This window comes from Rosa chinensis, chromosome 5 (genome assembly GCF_002994745.2).
Source record: "Rosa chinensis cultivar Old Blush chromosome 5, RchiOBHm-V2, whole genome shotgun sequence".
NCBI lineage: Eukaryota > Viridiplantae > Streptophyta > Magnoliopsida > Rosales > Rosaceae > Rosa > Rosa chinensis.
The window spans coordinates 87866169-87883193 of record NC_037092.1 but is presented as its reverse complement, the minus strand read 5'-3'; the positions used below and the strand labels follow the sequence as shown (position 1 = coordinate 87883193).

Below are 17025 nucleotides of genomic sequence, written 5' to 3'. Positions count from 1 at the left end.
AAATCTAATCTAAACAACAAACAGACTTGCTAGTGCAGCTTTATCACCAAATGGCTAATGCATTCCTTTTCTTATTGCTCTTGATATTCTATTCCAATATCACAATTGAAAACATTCATGCTTGCAACCAAAGCGAACGCAGCTCTCTGCTGTCCTTCGCTCTTACTTTGTCTTCTCCTCAGTTGAATTGGACTTCCGCTGATTGCTGCAATTGGGAGGGCGTCACATGTAATCAGGGTGGTTGGATCACCCATTTGCAGTTACCTTCCAAAGGACTTAAACTCAAAGAAGGTACTTTTCTATCATCGTCACTCGGAAATCTCAGACATCTCACCCACTTGAATCTCTCCTACAATTCATTCTTTGGTTCTCTAGATCAAACTGAATTCTTCTTGTCCTTGAATGATCTCGAAATCCTAGATTTGAGCTTTAACCTTCTTTTTGGAGTGTTACCATCTTCTCTACCATCCAGTCATATTCGGATGGTGGATCTTTCCAGCAATCGTTTACATGGTGCAGTTCCATCTTCTTTTTTCCAACAAGCTTGGAATTTGACTAGTTTCAATGTCAGTAACAACACCTTTTCAGGTCCTATCCCATCCTCTATTTGTCGTTCTTTTTCTTCCTCGTTACGACACCTTGATTTTTCATTCAATAATTTCACTGGTAGTATATCTTCTGGATTAGGGAAGTGTTCCAAACTGCAGGTCTTCCGTGCTGGTCACAATTACCTCTCAGGATCGCTTCCAGAAGATATGTTTAATTCTACCACTCTTGAAGAGATTTCACTACCTCTGAATTCATTGAATGGAGCAATGAGCGATGGAATTGCCAACCTCACCAACCTCACAACCCTTGACCTCTCCTATAACCAATTGAGTGGTGTGCTTCCTCTCCATCTTGAGAAGCTCTCAAAGTTGAAATACATACTCCTTGATTTCAACTATCTGGAAGGTTCATTGCCCCTATCTTTGATGAATTGCACAAACCTCGTTGAACTACGTATGGGAAACAACAGCTTGGGAGGTGATATCTCCATGCTTAATTTTTCCAAACTTAGCCAACTTAGTAAACTTGACTTGCGGAAAAATAACTTCTTTGGTATCTTGCCGAGAAGCATCTACTCGTGCAAGTTCTTGAAAGCAATTCGATTGAACTATAATAATCTAGAGGTTCAAATACACCCTGAAATTCTTTCCTTGAAATACTTGTCCTTCCTCTCACTTGGTTGTAACAAACGTCTGACCGATGTGACAGGCTCCATAAAGATACTAATGGGTTGCAAACGCCTTGCATACCTATCATTAGCATCTAGTTTTTTAGGTGAGGAAATGCCGAACGGTGTTGAAATGGCCGATTTTCATGGATTTCGGTATCTTCAGATTTTAGATTTGAATTCATGTAACCTTAGTGGTATAATTCCTTCATGGCTATCGAAGCTGAAGAAGTTACAGATCTTGGATCTGGAACACAACAGAATCACTGGCTCAATTCCAAGTTGGCTGGGGACTCTTCCAAGGCTGAATTCTTTAATGATGCAATTCAACCTACTTTCTGGAGAAATTCCAAAGGAATTGTGCACACTACCTATGTTAGTATCTGGACAAACTGCAGCTCAAGTAGGTCGTATTTATCTTGAACTACCTATTTACTACAGTCCTAGTGGTCATGCAAAACTTTTACAGTACAATTATATATTTTATACCCCATTTATACACCTAGGACACAATTGCCCTAGTGGGAATATACCTATTGAGATTGGCCAATTGCAGCTTCTCCACCAGCTGGATCTTAGTGCTAACAACTTCTCCGGCAACATTCCAGACCAGATATCTAACCTAAAGTACATGGAGATACTGGATCTCTCCATGAACCATTTGTCTGGAAAAATCCCGGCATCATTCAGAGGTCTTAATTTCTTATCAAGGTTCAATGTCTCGTACAATAATCTCCGAGGACCAATTCCATCAAGCACTCAGCTCCAAAGTTTCAATGCTTCTGCATTTGAGGGGAATCTGAAACTTTGTGGTGCCCCACTTCCAAATAAGTGTCAGAGAACAACGGGTGCTGATGCACCTGATATGAGCCCCCAAGATGCAGACACTAAGGAGCATCAAATTCCATGGTTTTATGTTTCTGTTGCACTTGGGTTCATTACAGGATTTTGGGGGGTCTGTGGTCCCTTGGTGCTTGTGAGAAAGTGAAGGTATGCATATTACCATTTCCCTGACTATGTACAAGACAGCTTCCATGTGATGATAGCAAACTGTATGGCAAGCATGAGGAGAAAGTTTGTTTAGAAGTTAGAGAGTAGACATAGTACTCTACTACTATTACTGTAATAATCATAATAAAACATTCCCACAAATTTTCACTGACAAGCATGAAATTTTCACATATATTTACATATAATTCATACGGTGTAGATCAGTGCCTGTAGTTGGCACACAGAGGAAATTACAATACATTATTTCTTTTTGTGGCAACTAACAAGAAATTCATATGCACATATATTTGCTTCTGTAGGCCACTTGTGTGGAGAGAACTTGAGAGCAACGAGCATAAAATTCTTGCAACAGATAGAAACATATGCACACATTATTCTTCTTCCAATGCCAACTCCATTTAGTTCTTTCCGCCTGCATCACCATTAGGGAAACTACATTAGTCCACCAAAGATTAGCATAATTCATTCAAGCCTAATCACACAAAGGAAGATGATAGGAGCAAAAAAAAAAAGCACTTCTAACTTTTAAATGGGAACATATTCTCCAGTGTAAATTTGGGTTAAAGAATTTTCTTCAAACAGAAAACACTCAGCTAAGAAGCTGGGTGTTCATACAAGAGCCTTCTACTCACAGCAAACAGCAACACGATAAAGAAGGTTTAGAGCTTAAAAATTGCAAAGTTGGTTTTGGTTTCACTTCAAAGGCATTCCGATCTACATATGAATATGAACCCTTGAAGAATTTGCTGATTATGCATGCTGCCAAAGTTTATAAACTCATAATTGTCTGCTCAGTGTTTAATAAAGGATCAATGACAAAATAACAATTTCAAGAACTGTTGGCATCATTATTTTTTGTCTTTTGGAGGGTAAAAATGGGGCTGATAACCATCCTCCTAACCCTGAACCCACCCATATGAGCATTGGCCTCAAGAATTAGATCATAGATGGAGTGAAAGTGTGATACCAAGTGAAATAGGATTCGACTATTCCAGCAACCGTTTCAATACATAGGTCAAGTGCCTTTCTATGGCCTTCATAAAAAAATGCACACAGACATACATGATGCAAGTACGAAACCTGAGATTCCAAACCTTCAGACATGCATGGCTGGAGTAAAACACTACAAACTTCTCACAGACATTATCTTTATCAAAGCAAACAAGTTTTTGATTGGAAAGGAAAATGGAAAAACTTCTTTTCATCATAACCTCAGAAATATGGAAAGGAAAGACATAACATAGGTTCAACAAGATGATTTTAGCAAATAATTCATCAGAATTCTCCTATTAAAAATTTAAAATGACTACAAGAATCTCTTGGTCCTGCAATTGTTGCTCTAAATAACCTAAAAAAATTTCGAAAACACTATCTTCCTTTTCCTTTGTTTTGATACTTTGATTTGGTTATCAACACAAATGGCATAAACATTTCAGACAAGTTCAATCACTCAGAAGACCAAAATTTTTCAAACTTTCAAAGTTCCTAACTAACAGAATATGGACATAATTAAAACCTAAGCTCATTCTTCATGTACAATAACAACTTTTGTACAAAAAGAAACTCAGTCTTTAACTTGAAGTAGAAGTAAATGTTGGCTGTGGTTTCTTTGCTTATTTTGCCCAACCCTTCAAAGTAAAATTAGAAATCTTAGAAACACAAAATCCAGTCTTTCCCATATAATTCACACTAAAACAGCAAAGACATTATTTTTCTTTCGAAGTAAAAATCCAAATTTACCTCACATTGACTCCACACTAGGTCCTCCTTGACAAGCCTTAATTGCTCTTACATACAGGAATGTCCTCGAACTGTTTAGCAGGCAATTTCTCGGACAGAACCCCAACGTAAAACTCAACTAAATCAGACCCTTGTTCCATATGCATCCCCGTCACGGAAACCCAAATAAATAGCTTCTTGGCTTGAATCCCCGACACATCGGAAACAGAGCCGAAACTCAGCTTCCCTTTGATGTTCTTGTTGTAGTACACCAACTGATCAAAGTGAACATAACTTGGGTTTTCGAGATGGATCTCAAAGGTTCCATCGTCAGATAGAGTGTAGGATCTTACGTTGTCGGGTAACAGACCCCTTGGGAGGCCGTACTTGGGGAGGAGGTCATGGACGTCTGTGATTGATTGGAGCGAGGTGGATGGACGGTTGGGGTTGGGTTTGAGGTCTCTGAGGGATTGAGATAATTGGCTTTCTGAGAAGAGGGTTAGGAGTAGAAGGTAGAGAGAGACTTGGGCGATGGATGAGCTATAGGAGAAGAAGAGAGGTGGGAATTTTTTTTTTTTTTTGAGACAAAAGGAATTATATTAATGAATACGATTCAAATCGTACATGAGGGCATCCAGTAATAAGTCTGGAGCATTGACAAACCATTCATGATTGACATTAGACTCAAGTCCGTAACTTGCTAACCTATGAGCTACTGTATTGGCCTGCCTAGAGACAAACCTGATACTAGTATCTGCACTAGCAGCTATCAATCCTTGCACTTCGACCACCAAGGCCCTGAGTGGAGATAAATCCTCAAGTTCACTGTGAATAGCCACCACTGCGACCTGACAATCGCTTTCAATGACAGCGTTAGTAACTTATTCCAGAATTTGCAATAGCTGTAAACCATGCTTCAGGGCCAGCAACTCAGAATGTAAAGAAGAGCTTACAAACTCCACCTTATGTGCAAAAGCAGCAAGGAAGTGCCCTTGCGCGTTATGAACAACTCCACCTATACCGCCATATGGAATATTCGGTAAGAAGGCCCCGTCTACATTCAGTTTCACGGTATCGCCGACAGGAGGATCCCATTGCTTCTTTATCTTCTATCGACCGCGAACTGGGCTAGCTACCAAATTAGCTTGCAGGTACTCATCATACCAGGCTAAAGCTGATGCCACTACACCTGAGCTAGACTGGGACTGATTCCTCCAAAGAATGCATTGCGGTTTCTCCACAGACTCCATAAAAGAATGAGCAGCTTATCAAAAAGAGATGAAGATAACGAGATTGCTCTCTCCAACAACCAATCTTTCCAGGATAAGCTAGAGGGAGAATTAGAGAAGGGAGGGGCTTGCCATATCTCCCTAGCAATGGAGCATTCGCGAAACAGATGGTCAATAGACTTGGCAGCATGATTGCATACCACACATTGGATCTCACCTATATACCCCTTCCTTGTCAAAGCCATCCTAGTGGGAAGAAGATTGTGTGCTGCACGCCAGCCAAATATAGCCACCTTTTTTGGAACATTGGCCTTCCACAATGACTGCCAAAGTTGAATATAGGGATCTCCACTTGAAGGTGCAGCAAATACATGTCCAATGGAAAACTCTCGGGCTATCATATAAGCAGACTTTACCGAGAACCATCCCCTTTTATCATACTTCCAAGCAACCTTGTCGGAGCCGAACCTCCTGCTGAGGGGAATGGAGAGTACGTGTATGGTGGTCTCAACGTCAAAACATGCATAAACTGCCGCTTGGTCCCATGACCCAGTACTAACCTCAATCAAATCCGAAACAAATTCAAAAATAGTGTCTGGTGGTCGAACTATGGAGTGAGCAGCCACATTAGGGATCCATTCATCTTCCCAAATATTAACTGAAAGACCATTACAATGCGCCAAAATAAGCCAGATTGAAGTATTGGTCTGGCTTCCATGATACTACGCCAAGAATAGGACGGTCGATCTCCCAAACTAGCTGTGAGAAAGGAACCAGTAGGATAGTAAAGAGCCTTGAACACCTGAGCCACAAGGGAGCTAGGGTTGGACAGAAGCCTCCACCCTTGTTTTGATAACATGGCAAGATTATGAGCGTCAAGGTGTTTAAAACCTAAGCCCCCACATTTCTTTGGTATACACATGCGTTCCGACGACCTCCAGTGAATCTTGCGTTTGTCATCAGTGCCTCCCCAAAAAAACTGAGCACATAGTTGCTGTAGATCATCACAGAGGGATTTGGGGAGTAAATAACAATTCATAACATAATTTGGAAGAGCCTGAGCCACAACTTTAAGAAGAATTTCCTTCCCCCTGCACTAAGAATCTTGGATCTCCAATTGATCAACTTCTTAGTAAGCCTTTCCTTCAAGTAAGCAAATATAGATGTTTTATCATGCCCCACGTGAATAGATAGGCCTAGGTACAGACCGTGTTCCTTAACACATTTAACTCCGAGAATAGATGCCAGATGATTTCGGCGGAAACCCACATTACCACTAAAAACCACGCTAGATTTCTCCAGGTTTATCTTCTAACCTGAAGCCCGAGCGTAGATTGAGACAATATTCTTAAAGGCTTGACATTCTCGAAAAGAAGCTTCCCCAAACAGAAAACAGTCATCAGCGAAAAGTAGATGATGAATGGTTGGGGCTGAAGGTGACATTTTAAGACCCCGAATTGCCCCAGTCTGCACAGCTGAAGAAATCAAAGCAGAAAGACCATCTGCACAGAGAATAAATAGATATGGGGAAAGAGGATCCCCTTGTCTAATGCCCCTTGTTGGTAAAATAAATCCAGTAGGGTTACCATTAATGAGAATAGAGTAACTTACTGACTTGATAGAAGCCATAATCACATCACCCAAGCTCGGCAGAAACCGAGTTTCACTAAGATAGCCTCCAGATAACACCACTCTAGCTTGTCATAGGCTTTTGAGATATCCAACTTCAAAGAAAAGAAACCCTCCATCTGACGGCGAAGCTTTTTCATAAAATGAGCTACCTCCCTGGCAACTAACGTATTATCCGACATGAGTCGACCCGGGACAAAAGCCCTTTGGAGTGGAGAAATAATACTCAGGAGAAGCTTTTTCAACCTGTTAGCAAGCACTTTGGAAGCTATTTTGTAGACCACATTACAGAGAGCGATTGGACGCAAATCCGACGCAAACTTCGGCTCTTTGATCTTCGGAAGTAAAACAAGATGGGTGAAATTAGATTCCTGAGAAATCACTCCAGTATTAAGCACTTCTCGGACTGCTTTGCAGACGTCGAACTCCACCACGTCCCAAAAACGTTGAAAAAAACAGGGAGACATGTCATTCGGTCCCTGAGATTTTGATGGATGCATCTGGAACAAGGCTCGCTTTATCTCATCATCCGAGTAAGGAGCCATGAGTTATGCATTAATGCTCTCTGTGACTCGAGGTTGAAAGCTATCCAATATCAAACCCGTAGCCACCTGATCAGACTGCTCAGCCTGGAAAATGTTCTCATAATAACTAAGAAGGGTATTTTCCACATCACTAGGATCACAGGTCCATTGGCCATCCTTGGTCATTATACCTTTGACTCTATTTCTGCTTTTTCGATTCGATGCTCGTCGATGAAAAAAACTAGTATTCCGATCACCCTCCTAAAGCCACTGAACTTTGGAGCGTTGTCTCCAATATGTTTCGTTGCTCGAAAGTAATTCATTGAGTCTAAACTAGAGGTTCCTGATCTCATCAAAGTGGGAATTTTGGTGATCTGTTTGCATAAGCACCTCCAACTTGCTTTGAACTAGCCTCATCTCAACCTGTCGTTGTTGGAAAGTCCCTTCATGCTAGTTGAGGAACAAGGTCCCCGTTTGTTTGATCTTACGACCTACTTGGGCCATCGTCTCACCCGTTGTAGGCAACATCCAACTTGTCTTGACAACGTTCCCACAATCTACATGACCCAGCCACATTTCCTCAAACCGAAAGAGTTGAGGAGGGTGACCCACTGGAGGCCGTTCAGGATTAACCTCAATGAGTAAAGGGTAGTGATTCGATCGACTGAGAGGCAGAGTGATCACACAGGAGAAAGGGTACAGTTCTCTCTACTGGAAATTCTGACATGCCCTGTCTAGGCGTTCTTTGGTGAATCGATTGGCCCATGTAAATCGAGAACCCATAAATCCCATATCCATTAAACCACTATCCACCAGAGCTTGACGGAATCGGTTCATTTGGTGGACACTCCATGCAGGGCCACCTGACTTGTCTTCCAGGCACAAGATTTCATTGAAGTCCCCCGCAATTAACCAGGGAAGGTGAACCTGTGCTGCTAGGGTTCTAAGTAGATTCCAGGTAGTTCTCCGATTTGCCGTTGTTGCCACTCCATATATGCCAGTGAAACGAAACACACCTTCTGAACCAACCTCTCCTACTTCTGCATTGATGTGGTTGTTCGAGTAATTCCGGAGACGTACAGGGATTTCATTCCTCCAGAAGAGACCCAGGCCCCGACAATCATCATCCCTTGGTGAACAGAGTACACCATTGAAACCTATACGGCTACGAATATCATTGAGGAGACATGGTGTAGCTAGGGTTTCAGACAAAAAAACAAGACTGGGGTTTCACTGGCGTACAATATTGACTAGGGCATCTTGGGTCTCGATATTGTTAAGACCCCGGCAGTTCCAAGTTAGAATTTTGAAACTCTGCATAGAGGACTCAATGCGGTAGAGGTTGGAGAAAACTAGGGTTTTGCTCGAGTCAAGGGGGAGGCTCTCTCTAGGTTTAGTCTGTTTGGATCTAAGAGAGGTGGGAATTGACTTCGGGAAGAACAGTGGAACAGAAGCGAAGTAATTTAGATGAGTAGGGAAGGGTAAAGATGGGAAGAAAATTATTTCATTGTTGGTAGGTACTCCTTGTTGGAGGGAAATTTCCAATAGAGAGCATATATGATGTAATAAAAGATTTTTTTTTTCAGTCAATTATATTTCACTAAAAATTAAAATTTGGTTCTGTCTTGGTCATCCAATATCCAAATGATACATAGAAAGAGATCTGAATAATTTGCATTGAGGCAATTTGAAAGTTTGAAGTCTAGCTAAATAAGACCCCATCTAAATTCAAATTTTTTTGAACGCAAATAGGTCAGCCCTTTCATTAGATTCAGCAAACAGTACAAAAACGAAACACCCCTATGGGGTCAACAGAAAGCAATCGTTCCTTAGAACCACCAAAACCCTATTCTAACAAATAGCATCCTAGATAGTCCCTAGTACACCCACCTTTTAGGAAATCCACGCACCATTATTCTAACAAAAACCAGAAACCTCGAAGCAGACATAAAAAGGGTAACAACTAAGGCACTGGTTTTTGCGATCCAAACAAAATTTAAAAAGTACTATATGCCAGGGAGACCGAAACAATCCAGCCCCGTGGCAAAAAGATAAGCCGTCCCACTTGAAACACTAGACCGGTGAGCCCAAAACTGAAGCCCACCGACTAGATCAAGGCCCAATAAGCCCCTCCACTCCAGATGCAGGCCCAATGAGTAGGGTAAACCAAATCCGTAACCCATTGAGCCCACATGTGTCTTTTCAACCCAAATCCATCAGCCGCACCGCCGCCGACATTCGCCGTCAGAGCCGCCGCTCCAACATCTTCGTCCTTCCCACAAAGGCTACCGAACACAGCCGTGTCCACAGTAATTCCTCGGCCTGAACCCGATCCCGATCTAGCACAGCCTCCGGGACAACGCACAACCCCTTCAGAGACTGCTCGATCCCAGCAATCCATCACTTCCAGAGAGCCCCCTCTCGGATCTGAAACCAGATAGCCTTGACCACAACCATCAACGAAACCCCATCCGACCTCGCCCAGAGAGAAAAGCCCAGCACCGCTTAACACCAGCGAAATGAAATCTTGAGTTTTCGCAACCAAACTGACCGCCATCATGGGACATCGTCGAAGCCAATCGCCGACGTTGCCAAATAGGGGAGAAGAAAGACGAGCGCCGCCACCCTTCCAACTCCAAATTACCGAGCCACCAAGTGGCCGGACAACTTCTCTTTCGAGAGTCAAGACATTTGCAGAGCCACCGCCGCCCAGTAAGGCATGTTGCGGTCTTAGGGTTTTTCTCTCGAGAGAAAGAGAGAGCATGGTTTTTTGTCTATTTTCTATTCTTTCTTCCCATCTAAATTCAAATTGAATTTAAGTCTAGCTAAACTCTTGTTACTTTATTTTTATTTTTAAGTGGTTGGCTATTGATTTAGCTGATTTCTTTGATATTTATAATTTATTAGTTTAGTTCAGATGATAAGATCATATTAAATAAAATATCTCAAATATGTACAATCCCTTAAATAAAAAAATAAATCTTGAGTAAAAGAACGTAAAAGAGATATGTTTTTAGAGTAGTAAATGTCTACAATATGTACGTATAACTTTTTGTGAGGGTCACATTGACATTGTCGATCTTGCTTCCACATGGTTACAAAACTTGGCTATAGATTCCATGACAATATATGGGCCAAATATCTTCCATAATTTGTCTATATGTAAATGATACCGATATGTCTTGATGCCGTTTGGACTGGGTTATGGACTTGCCGATCCTTCTGGGAACTTATGCATGCGGCCAGTGGAACTAGGCGATCATGGCACAGTTCGTTCTTATAATAATTATACCTTTTTTTTTTTTTTTTTTTCAATTTTAAGGCTATGTACCCTGACCAGTAGATAGTTATATGAGCAAAGGAAGACAAGCTACCATATGAAATTAAAACAAAACTTAGATATAGATTCCACTAGATATACGTATCGCGCAGGTTTGCATTTTTTTTTTCTTCCTCAATTTCTTGTATGTATAACTATCAGAACCATAAACTAAGAAACGTTTATTGGTGAATGTCATAACTGTACATATTACAAAAGTTGGTATTTAAGTAGATTTGTATATTTACATATTGCAAATATGGAATTTTGGGATAGAAGCTTTGCCATCAACAGTTACGTGTGTATGAATGCTGCAGAAGAATCTCCCATGACTACAGTATTTCCTCATCAACATTCTGAACACAGTTGTGATCAATACACCAATCAAAAGCCATCCCACACGTTTTATTAACAGAATCAAAACAGAAAGTATAATATCAGAATCCTCCCCTGCTTCTGCATTGTAAACTGCAAGTTTCATGAGAATGTGTCTTACCTAAATCATCACGTCTCCTGCCGTTCAAGGTTCACTACAAAATCTTTGATTAAGATTTTCACAGCTCAATTTTGCTTCCGGCTATGCTTCAGGTAGGTGTCTCTTTTCAATACCAATGAGCATATAAGCCAGGTCAACTCCTAGAATGAAAAAACAGCTTAATTGCTGAAGTTGTAACAAAGAATTTGGACAGCAGGTCAACACAACAATTACCTTAATGCCTACATTGTAACAAAAAAAATTTCAGCCACCAAGACCCGAGACCAACTCCATAAGTCATAACTGATAAGAAAAGAAGAATACTCCTTTTGAAAAGTCCACAGCAGGATCAAAGATTGAGCCAATAATAAGTGGGTATTGTTTATCTTGTACGTCATCCCTAATTTTCATGTTATTCATCTCACTGGGCAACCGTATTTCCACTGCCGTCTCCTAATCCAGATAAAGGAGCCACACTTACAGAGGCCATGAGCACTATCAAGAACTGAGATAATTGTCTTCTAGATTCCCTCTCACCTCAATCAAAATAAATCAATAGCATCCCTACAGAAAACATATAAACATATTAGCATTAATGTTAAACGATACAAATTATGTTAAACCATTGATTACAGTGAACTCTTTAGATGCTTCACATTTCACAATTCAAATGTATGATCAATTTTATTGAATTTAGGTTTGGGATTGAAAAACCCTGGAGCAATTCCAGCGTTCCAGGGTTCTCTGAGTACGTCCTAGAACACACAAATAATATCGCACATAATTTCAATCTAATGAGCAAGGAACCATTACATCTGTACAAATTCTATCCCTATGATGGAGTTAAATTCCAAGGTTTTTGCATTCGATATAACAGAAGAATCTAGAAAAGTAAAATAGTCATAAATTTTCTAAGCATTTTCGATAAGCTGTGGTATAGTCTGGCTTACTTGGACATCCATCTCTGGAAAAGCTTATTTCTTTGGTTGTTCACTGATGTCCACATGTCGTCGTCCTACTTATTCTCAGCTTCCTCGATTAAAATCCTCCACTGCATTCTTTTCTGCCATCTTAATTAAGCAGAGGTCTTATATATTACTAGTTCAGCAGTAGGAAAAAAGCCAAATGTTATTTTCACAGCTAGGTTAAACCCAATAAATAAAGATTTAATGTTACATTAAAAGATAAACAGACTTCATGTTTAACCCCAATCTGTGGAAAAAAAAAATGATGTCAATAAGACCACTGTGCAACACAGCAATATTGAAGCACATTAGAGAAGAATCGATCACATTTGACATTGTGAGTATTTTGAGAAATGAAAGAAGAACGCATCACATTTGACACTGTATTTTGGCTAAATGCAACACAGCAATATTGTATAGTTGTATAGATCCTCGTCAACTTAAATTTTTTGAGTTTAGATAAGTTGCTGACTAAAATCAATACTGTTTAAGCTTGCTGGTATTTTGATATTGCCGTGAATTTGGTAAGGACAATGGGTTCCATTTGTCAGATCCCATCTGCAGAAGCAAAATAAGTTGCTGACTAAATATTGTTTAAGCTTGCTGGTTTGTGCTGGTTTTGGGTGAAATATAAACATTAAAATCAAAGAAATAAGCAGATTAGATCAGATTTCATATAATGCAACACATCAATATTGAAGCACATTAGTGAAGAATCCATCACATTTGACATTGTGAGTATCTCGGTTAGTTAGTTTACAGAATGGTCAAGATTGTGACAAATGAAAGAAGGGTCCATTTCGAGAAAGAGAACAATACTTGGTTTGCAGGAAGACAATTAAACTTAATAAACAGGATCTTAATCCTAACAAAAATGATCAAATAACAGACAATTGAGATAACCATATCATTTTTTTTTGTCAGACAAATCATTTAATTGTGGGTGCTTTCATAATGAGCATGCCTATCATCAAAGATGTAAACCTTAGTGTGCAGATATGAGAGAGGAAGCATACTTGAATATGGTGTCAATGTGGGTCACATCATTGTTCCCTCATCCTTCAGAAAAAGTTTAGCTCTGTATATCCATGTGAATATGGCTGAAGCTCCTCTACTTCAATCATACTTGTGCTTCCATTTTTGGTCTATTGACCCATCTCCCATAGTTGGTGCTACATTGTTCAGATGAACACCAAAATTAAGCATGAACATTCAACTCATTAGATTGAGATTTCTAAGTAACAAAATAAGAGAACAAATCAAAGTTACCAATAGAAAGCGGATTTCCCCGTAAATTTTTTATGTCGTCGGCAGCTGAATTTCCATTTTCATCCTACAGTTTGATCAGATTGGAATCAAAAGTTCCACAATTTTAGGTTTATTGAAGAAATTCTATGATGTCATGATGCTATAAAGAAAAAGAAAATACCTGATCTTTGAGCTTCCTGTACTCCATGTTCACACTCACTCATCTTTTTCTCGTAAAATCTTGGGTCTTTTCAGATCTTGCCTTAAATTAAGATATTATTGTATAGGAAGTAAACCCAGAAACTGGGAAGCCGAAGAACATTCAAGGAAAGTGAGATTAGATTCCAGAATAATAGATCAACCAAAAAATTCATCAAATTTCATAGATAAAAAAGATTTCAGCAGAAAAAGAGGAGCATAGTTTATGCCAAATGCAGAAATTGAAGAAGCAGGAAGTGAATTACTTTACTGATAGAGAACGCAAACAATACTTCAAAAGTGTGCAGAGCAAGAATTCAAAGGATTACCTTTCTTGGTAAGCAGTGTCTCCAAATTGAGGTTTGGTTACCAATGTAGGCAAGTCCTACATCAGTTAAATGAAATGGTTATCATCTGCACTATTTTGCAATTCTTTTTTTTCTGAACCAATTTTGTTTTACTTAAACTACAGATTGACAGTAGCTACTACTTATATGTTGTTCACATACAAATACACCAGCCTAACAGCAGTTTCAGATAGCAACACTGTCGCCTGAAGGCATTTGCTCTCTCAGCTATGGTGGCCTGTTTCAACACACAAAATCAACAGCGTCAGCTACTATATTCTATCACAAATAAAGATTAAACCTTTTGTGGACAATAAATACAGATTCCCAGAAGGCCAAAATGGGTTGGAGTGGGGGTGAATTATACAATTAATCCATCTCGTGAATCGAACTTTCCCACATGTATAAAACTATCAAAACTATAACCATAAATCTAATGTGAGACAGGCTACCGTACCCCCCAGTATGGGATACCTTTTTTTTTTTTTTTTAATATACAATAATTTAATATGATGGTAACCTGATGAATTGGTCATCAGGTTACCCAATCAATTTTTGACACATGGCATTTAAGAAAAACAAAATTACTAATTTAACAACACATTTGTCATTAATTTGTAATATTGTCTATATACATGTAAATATTTGCTTAAATTGAGTAAATACCAAAATGTTTACCTCAATTACACAATTGAGAACCATATTACATGAATGAGGACATATGTTTTATTTGGTAGAAAATATGAAGATTTACCACTTGTACAACACATTTGTCGTCAATGTTGTAAAATGGTTCATAAACTGATAGATATTGTCTTAGAAATTGTAATTACCACAAACAGGACAGTTATTACAAATTTTTAATCATTTGTCCTTATATTCGTAATAAGCGATGTCAGAGATGTAATTATTTTCTCAATGAGGAAGATTACACAAGGTACAACCTCAATTACACAATCGAGAAGTAAATTATGTGATTGAGGACACATGCTCTATTTAGTATTAATATTAAGACTTACCATTTGTAGAACACATTTGTCTTCAATTTTGTAAAATAGCTTATAAACTAGTAAATGTTGCCTTAGAACTTGTAATTACCAAAAATAGGACATTTATTACAATTTTTTTGATCATTTGTCCTTACATTCGTAATAATCAATCCAAGAGATGTAACTATTTTCTCAATATGGAACATTACACAAAATACTACCCAGTTACACATTCGAGAACCATATTACGTGAATGAGGACACTTGCTCTATTTGATATGAAATATGAAGATTTACCACTTGTACAACACATTTGTCGTAAATGTTGTAAAATGGTTCATAAATTCGTAAATATTGTCTTAGACCTTGTAATTACCACAAATAGGACAATTATTACAAAATGTTAATCATTTGTCCTTATATTCGTAATAATCGTTGTCAGAGATGTAATTATTTTCTCAATGAGGAAGATTACACAATGTACAACCCTAATTATACAACTGAGAAGTAAATTATGTAATTGAGGACACATTTTGGTATTAATATTAAGAATTACCATTTGGAGAACACATTTGTCTTCAATTTTGTAAAATAGTTCATAAACTAGTAAATATTGTATTAGACCTTGTAATTACTAAAAATATGACATTTATTACAATATTTTTGAGTATTTATCCTTACATTCATAATAATCGATCCAAGAGATGTAACTATTTTCTCAATATGGAACATTACACAAAATACTAACCAGTTACACATTACGAGAACCATAAACCAGTAAATTTGGTCCTAAACTTTGTAATTACCACAAAGAGCACATGTTTTACAACATTTTTCATCATATCCATCATTTTCTCTCATCTCATTTTCAGCTCCTCTCGGCCTCTCTCACTCGCTCTCTCAGAGTCTCCCCCCCTCTCTCATAGTCTCATCCACGCACTCTCTCGGTCGCTTCACCAAATATTGGGTAAGGTTTCGAAACTTAGGCCTACTTCAATGTCTGATTGAAATTTGGGTTTCTGGATTGCATTTTTCTGGGTTTCATAGTTTGGGGTTTCAAGTTCATATCAGTTTGCATCTGGGTTTTCATAAGAACCATTTTGTGACATAGGCTCATCTCAATGATTCAAACTTCACCAATTTTTCATATTGATTTGATTTTGATTTAGAGTTAGAGTTTTGATTTGGGTTTTAGGTTTTACAATTCTGATTCCTTGTTTCGGGTTCTGGTTTGGGTCGTTGCCCTTCTGGCTTTAGATTCCAAAGTCTCTGAGCACGCTATCTAGTGCGGTTCTCGGATCGTCGTCTTCGGTGACGCAATTGAAGAGGAAGCGGCCGGTGAAGCTTCGCATTCCGACTGTATCGACGGGATTTGGGGCTGCTCCGGGGAAGCCGTCTCCGGCGGCGTGGAGAGAGCTGGTGGAGGAAGATTGAGAAGGGTACTTCTCCGTATATTGTAACAAAGGCAGGAGAGAGGCTTAGGAGGATTGGTACTCAGCCACCCTTAATCTTCAAGGTGATCCCAAACAGGTAAAAATATTCCCTTTTTTCTTACTGTGGCTTGTATTAGTAATTAAGTTTTTCAATAGCTTAATTATGGAAATTTGAAAACTCGTTGTAAAATTGAGGTGTAATTTGGGAAAATGAAAGCTTGAATTTCAAAGTTCCCTGCTCTTCATGCTACCTGAAGGACAACTTAAAAAGATTGGAGATAGAGGTGAGAAACAGATTAGAAGCTAACTGCTCTTCAAGTAATATAGTGCAAGCATTTTCGTTGCTCATTGGTTTTTCAAATGGTTACATATTCGGATATTCCAGGTTGATAAATATGCAGAGAACTTGTGCAGGGAAAGGAGAAGACTGCTGGAGATTTAAAGGTGGCAGTTTGCATATGTATCTTCCCAGCGATCTTATTCCTTTCAAAAATAGATGCGATGTCAGTTGTATAATATAATAAAGTGAACTCACGCTAAGGGTTTAAGATATGTAACCAGCCAATCAAGATCCAATGTGTTAAGTGTAGAAGTTGCAATTCTGAGTATCTTGGCTTTCAAGGAGAGTTACAGAAAATGGGATTCTGATGTTGTATTCTGTGTGAAATTTAAGTTCTAGTCATTGATAGAGTTCTTGTAAACTCCAGTTATTTTTTTTTTTTTG

The 17025-nt window shown here is 38.9% G+C and overlaps 1 protein-coding gene and 2 long non-coding RNA genes across 4 annotated transcripts; 2 read left to right on the top strand and 1 right to left on the bottom strand.

Moving 5' to 3' along the window:
- The first annotated feature begins 50 nt into the window (after positions 1-50).
- LOC112164404 (tyrosine-sulfated glycopeptide receptor 1) lies at positions 51-1639 on the top strand. Its single transcript, XM_040506058.1, has 4 exons — positions 51-291; positions 376-566; positions 708-1172; positions 1412-1639. Exons 1-4 carry the CDS (start codon positions 51-53, stop codon positions 1637-1639), a joined length of 1125 nt encoding a protein of 374 aa, XP_040361992.1.
- Positions 1640-10807: 9168 nt separating this feature from the next.
- Positions 10808-14303, bottom strand: LOC112202003. 2 transcript variants are annotated; one of them, XR_002937047.2, is made up of 9 exons: positions 14043-14303; positions 13863-13918; positions 13517-13638; positions 13357-13420; positions 13104-13259; positions 12073-12220; positions 11357-11686; positions 11144-11283; positions 10808-11003 (listed from the first exon to the last, which is right to left on the bottom strand). It is a non-coding gene; the product is annotated as an uncharacterized LOC112202003 (long non-coding RNA). The 2 variants fall into 2 exon arrangements; XR_005799311.1 differs by having other exon boundaries at positions 13863-14303.
- Positions 14304-15675: 1372 nt separating this feature from the next.
- On the top strand, positions 15676-17007 carry LOC112202004. Its single transcript, XR_002937050.2, has 3 exons — positions 15676-15835; positions 16126-16398; positions 16716-17007. It is a non-coding gene; the product is annotated as an uncharacterized LOC112202004 (long non-coding RNA).
- Positions 17008-17025: the final 18 nt, after the last annotated feature.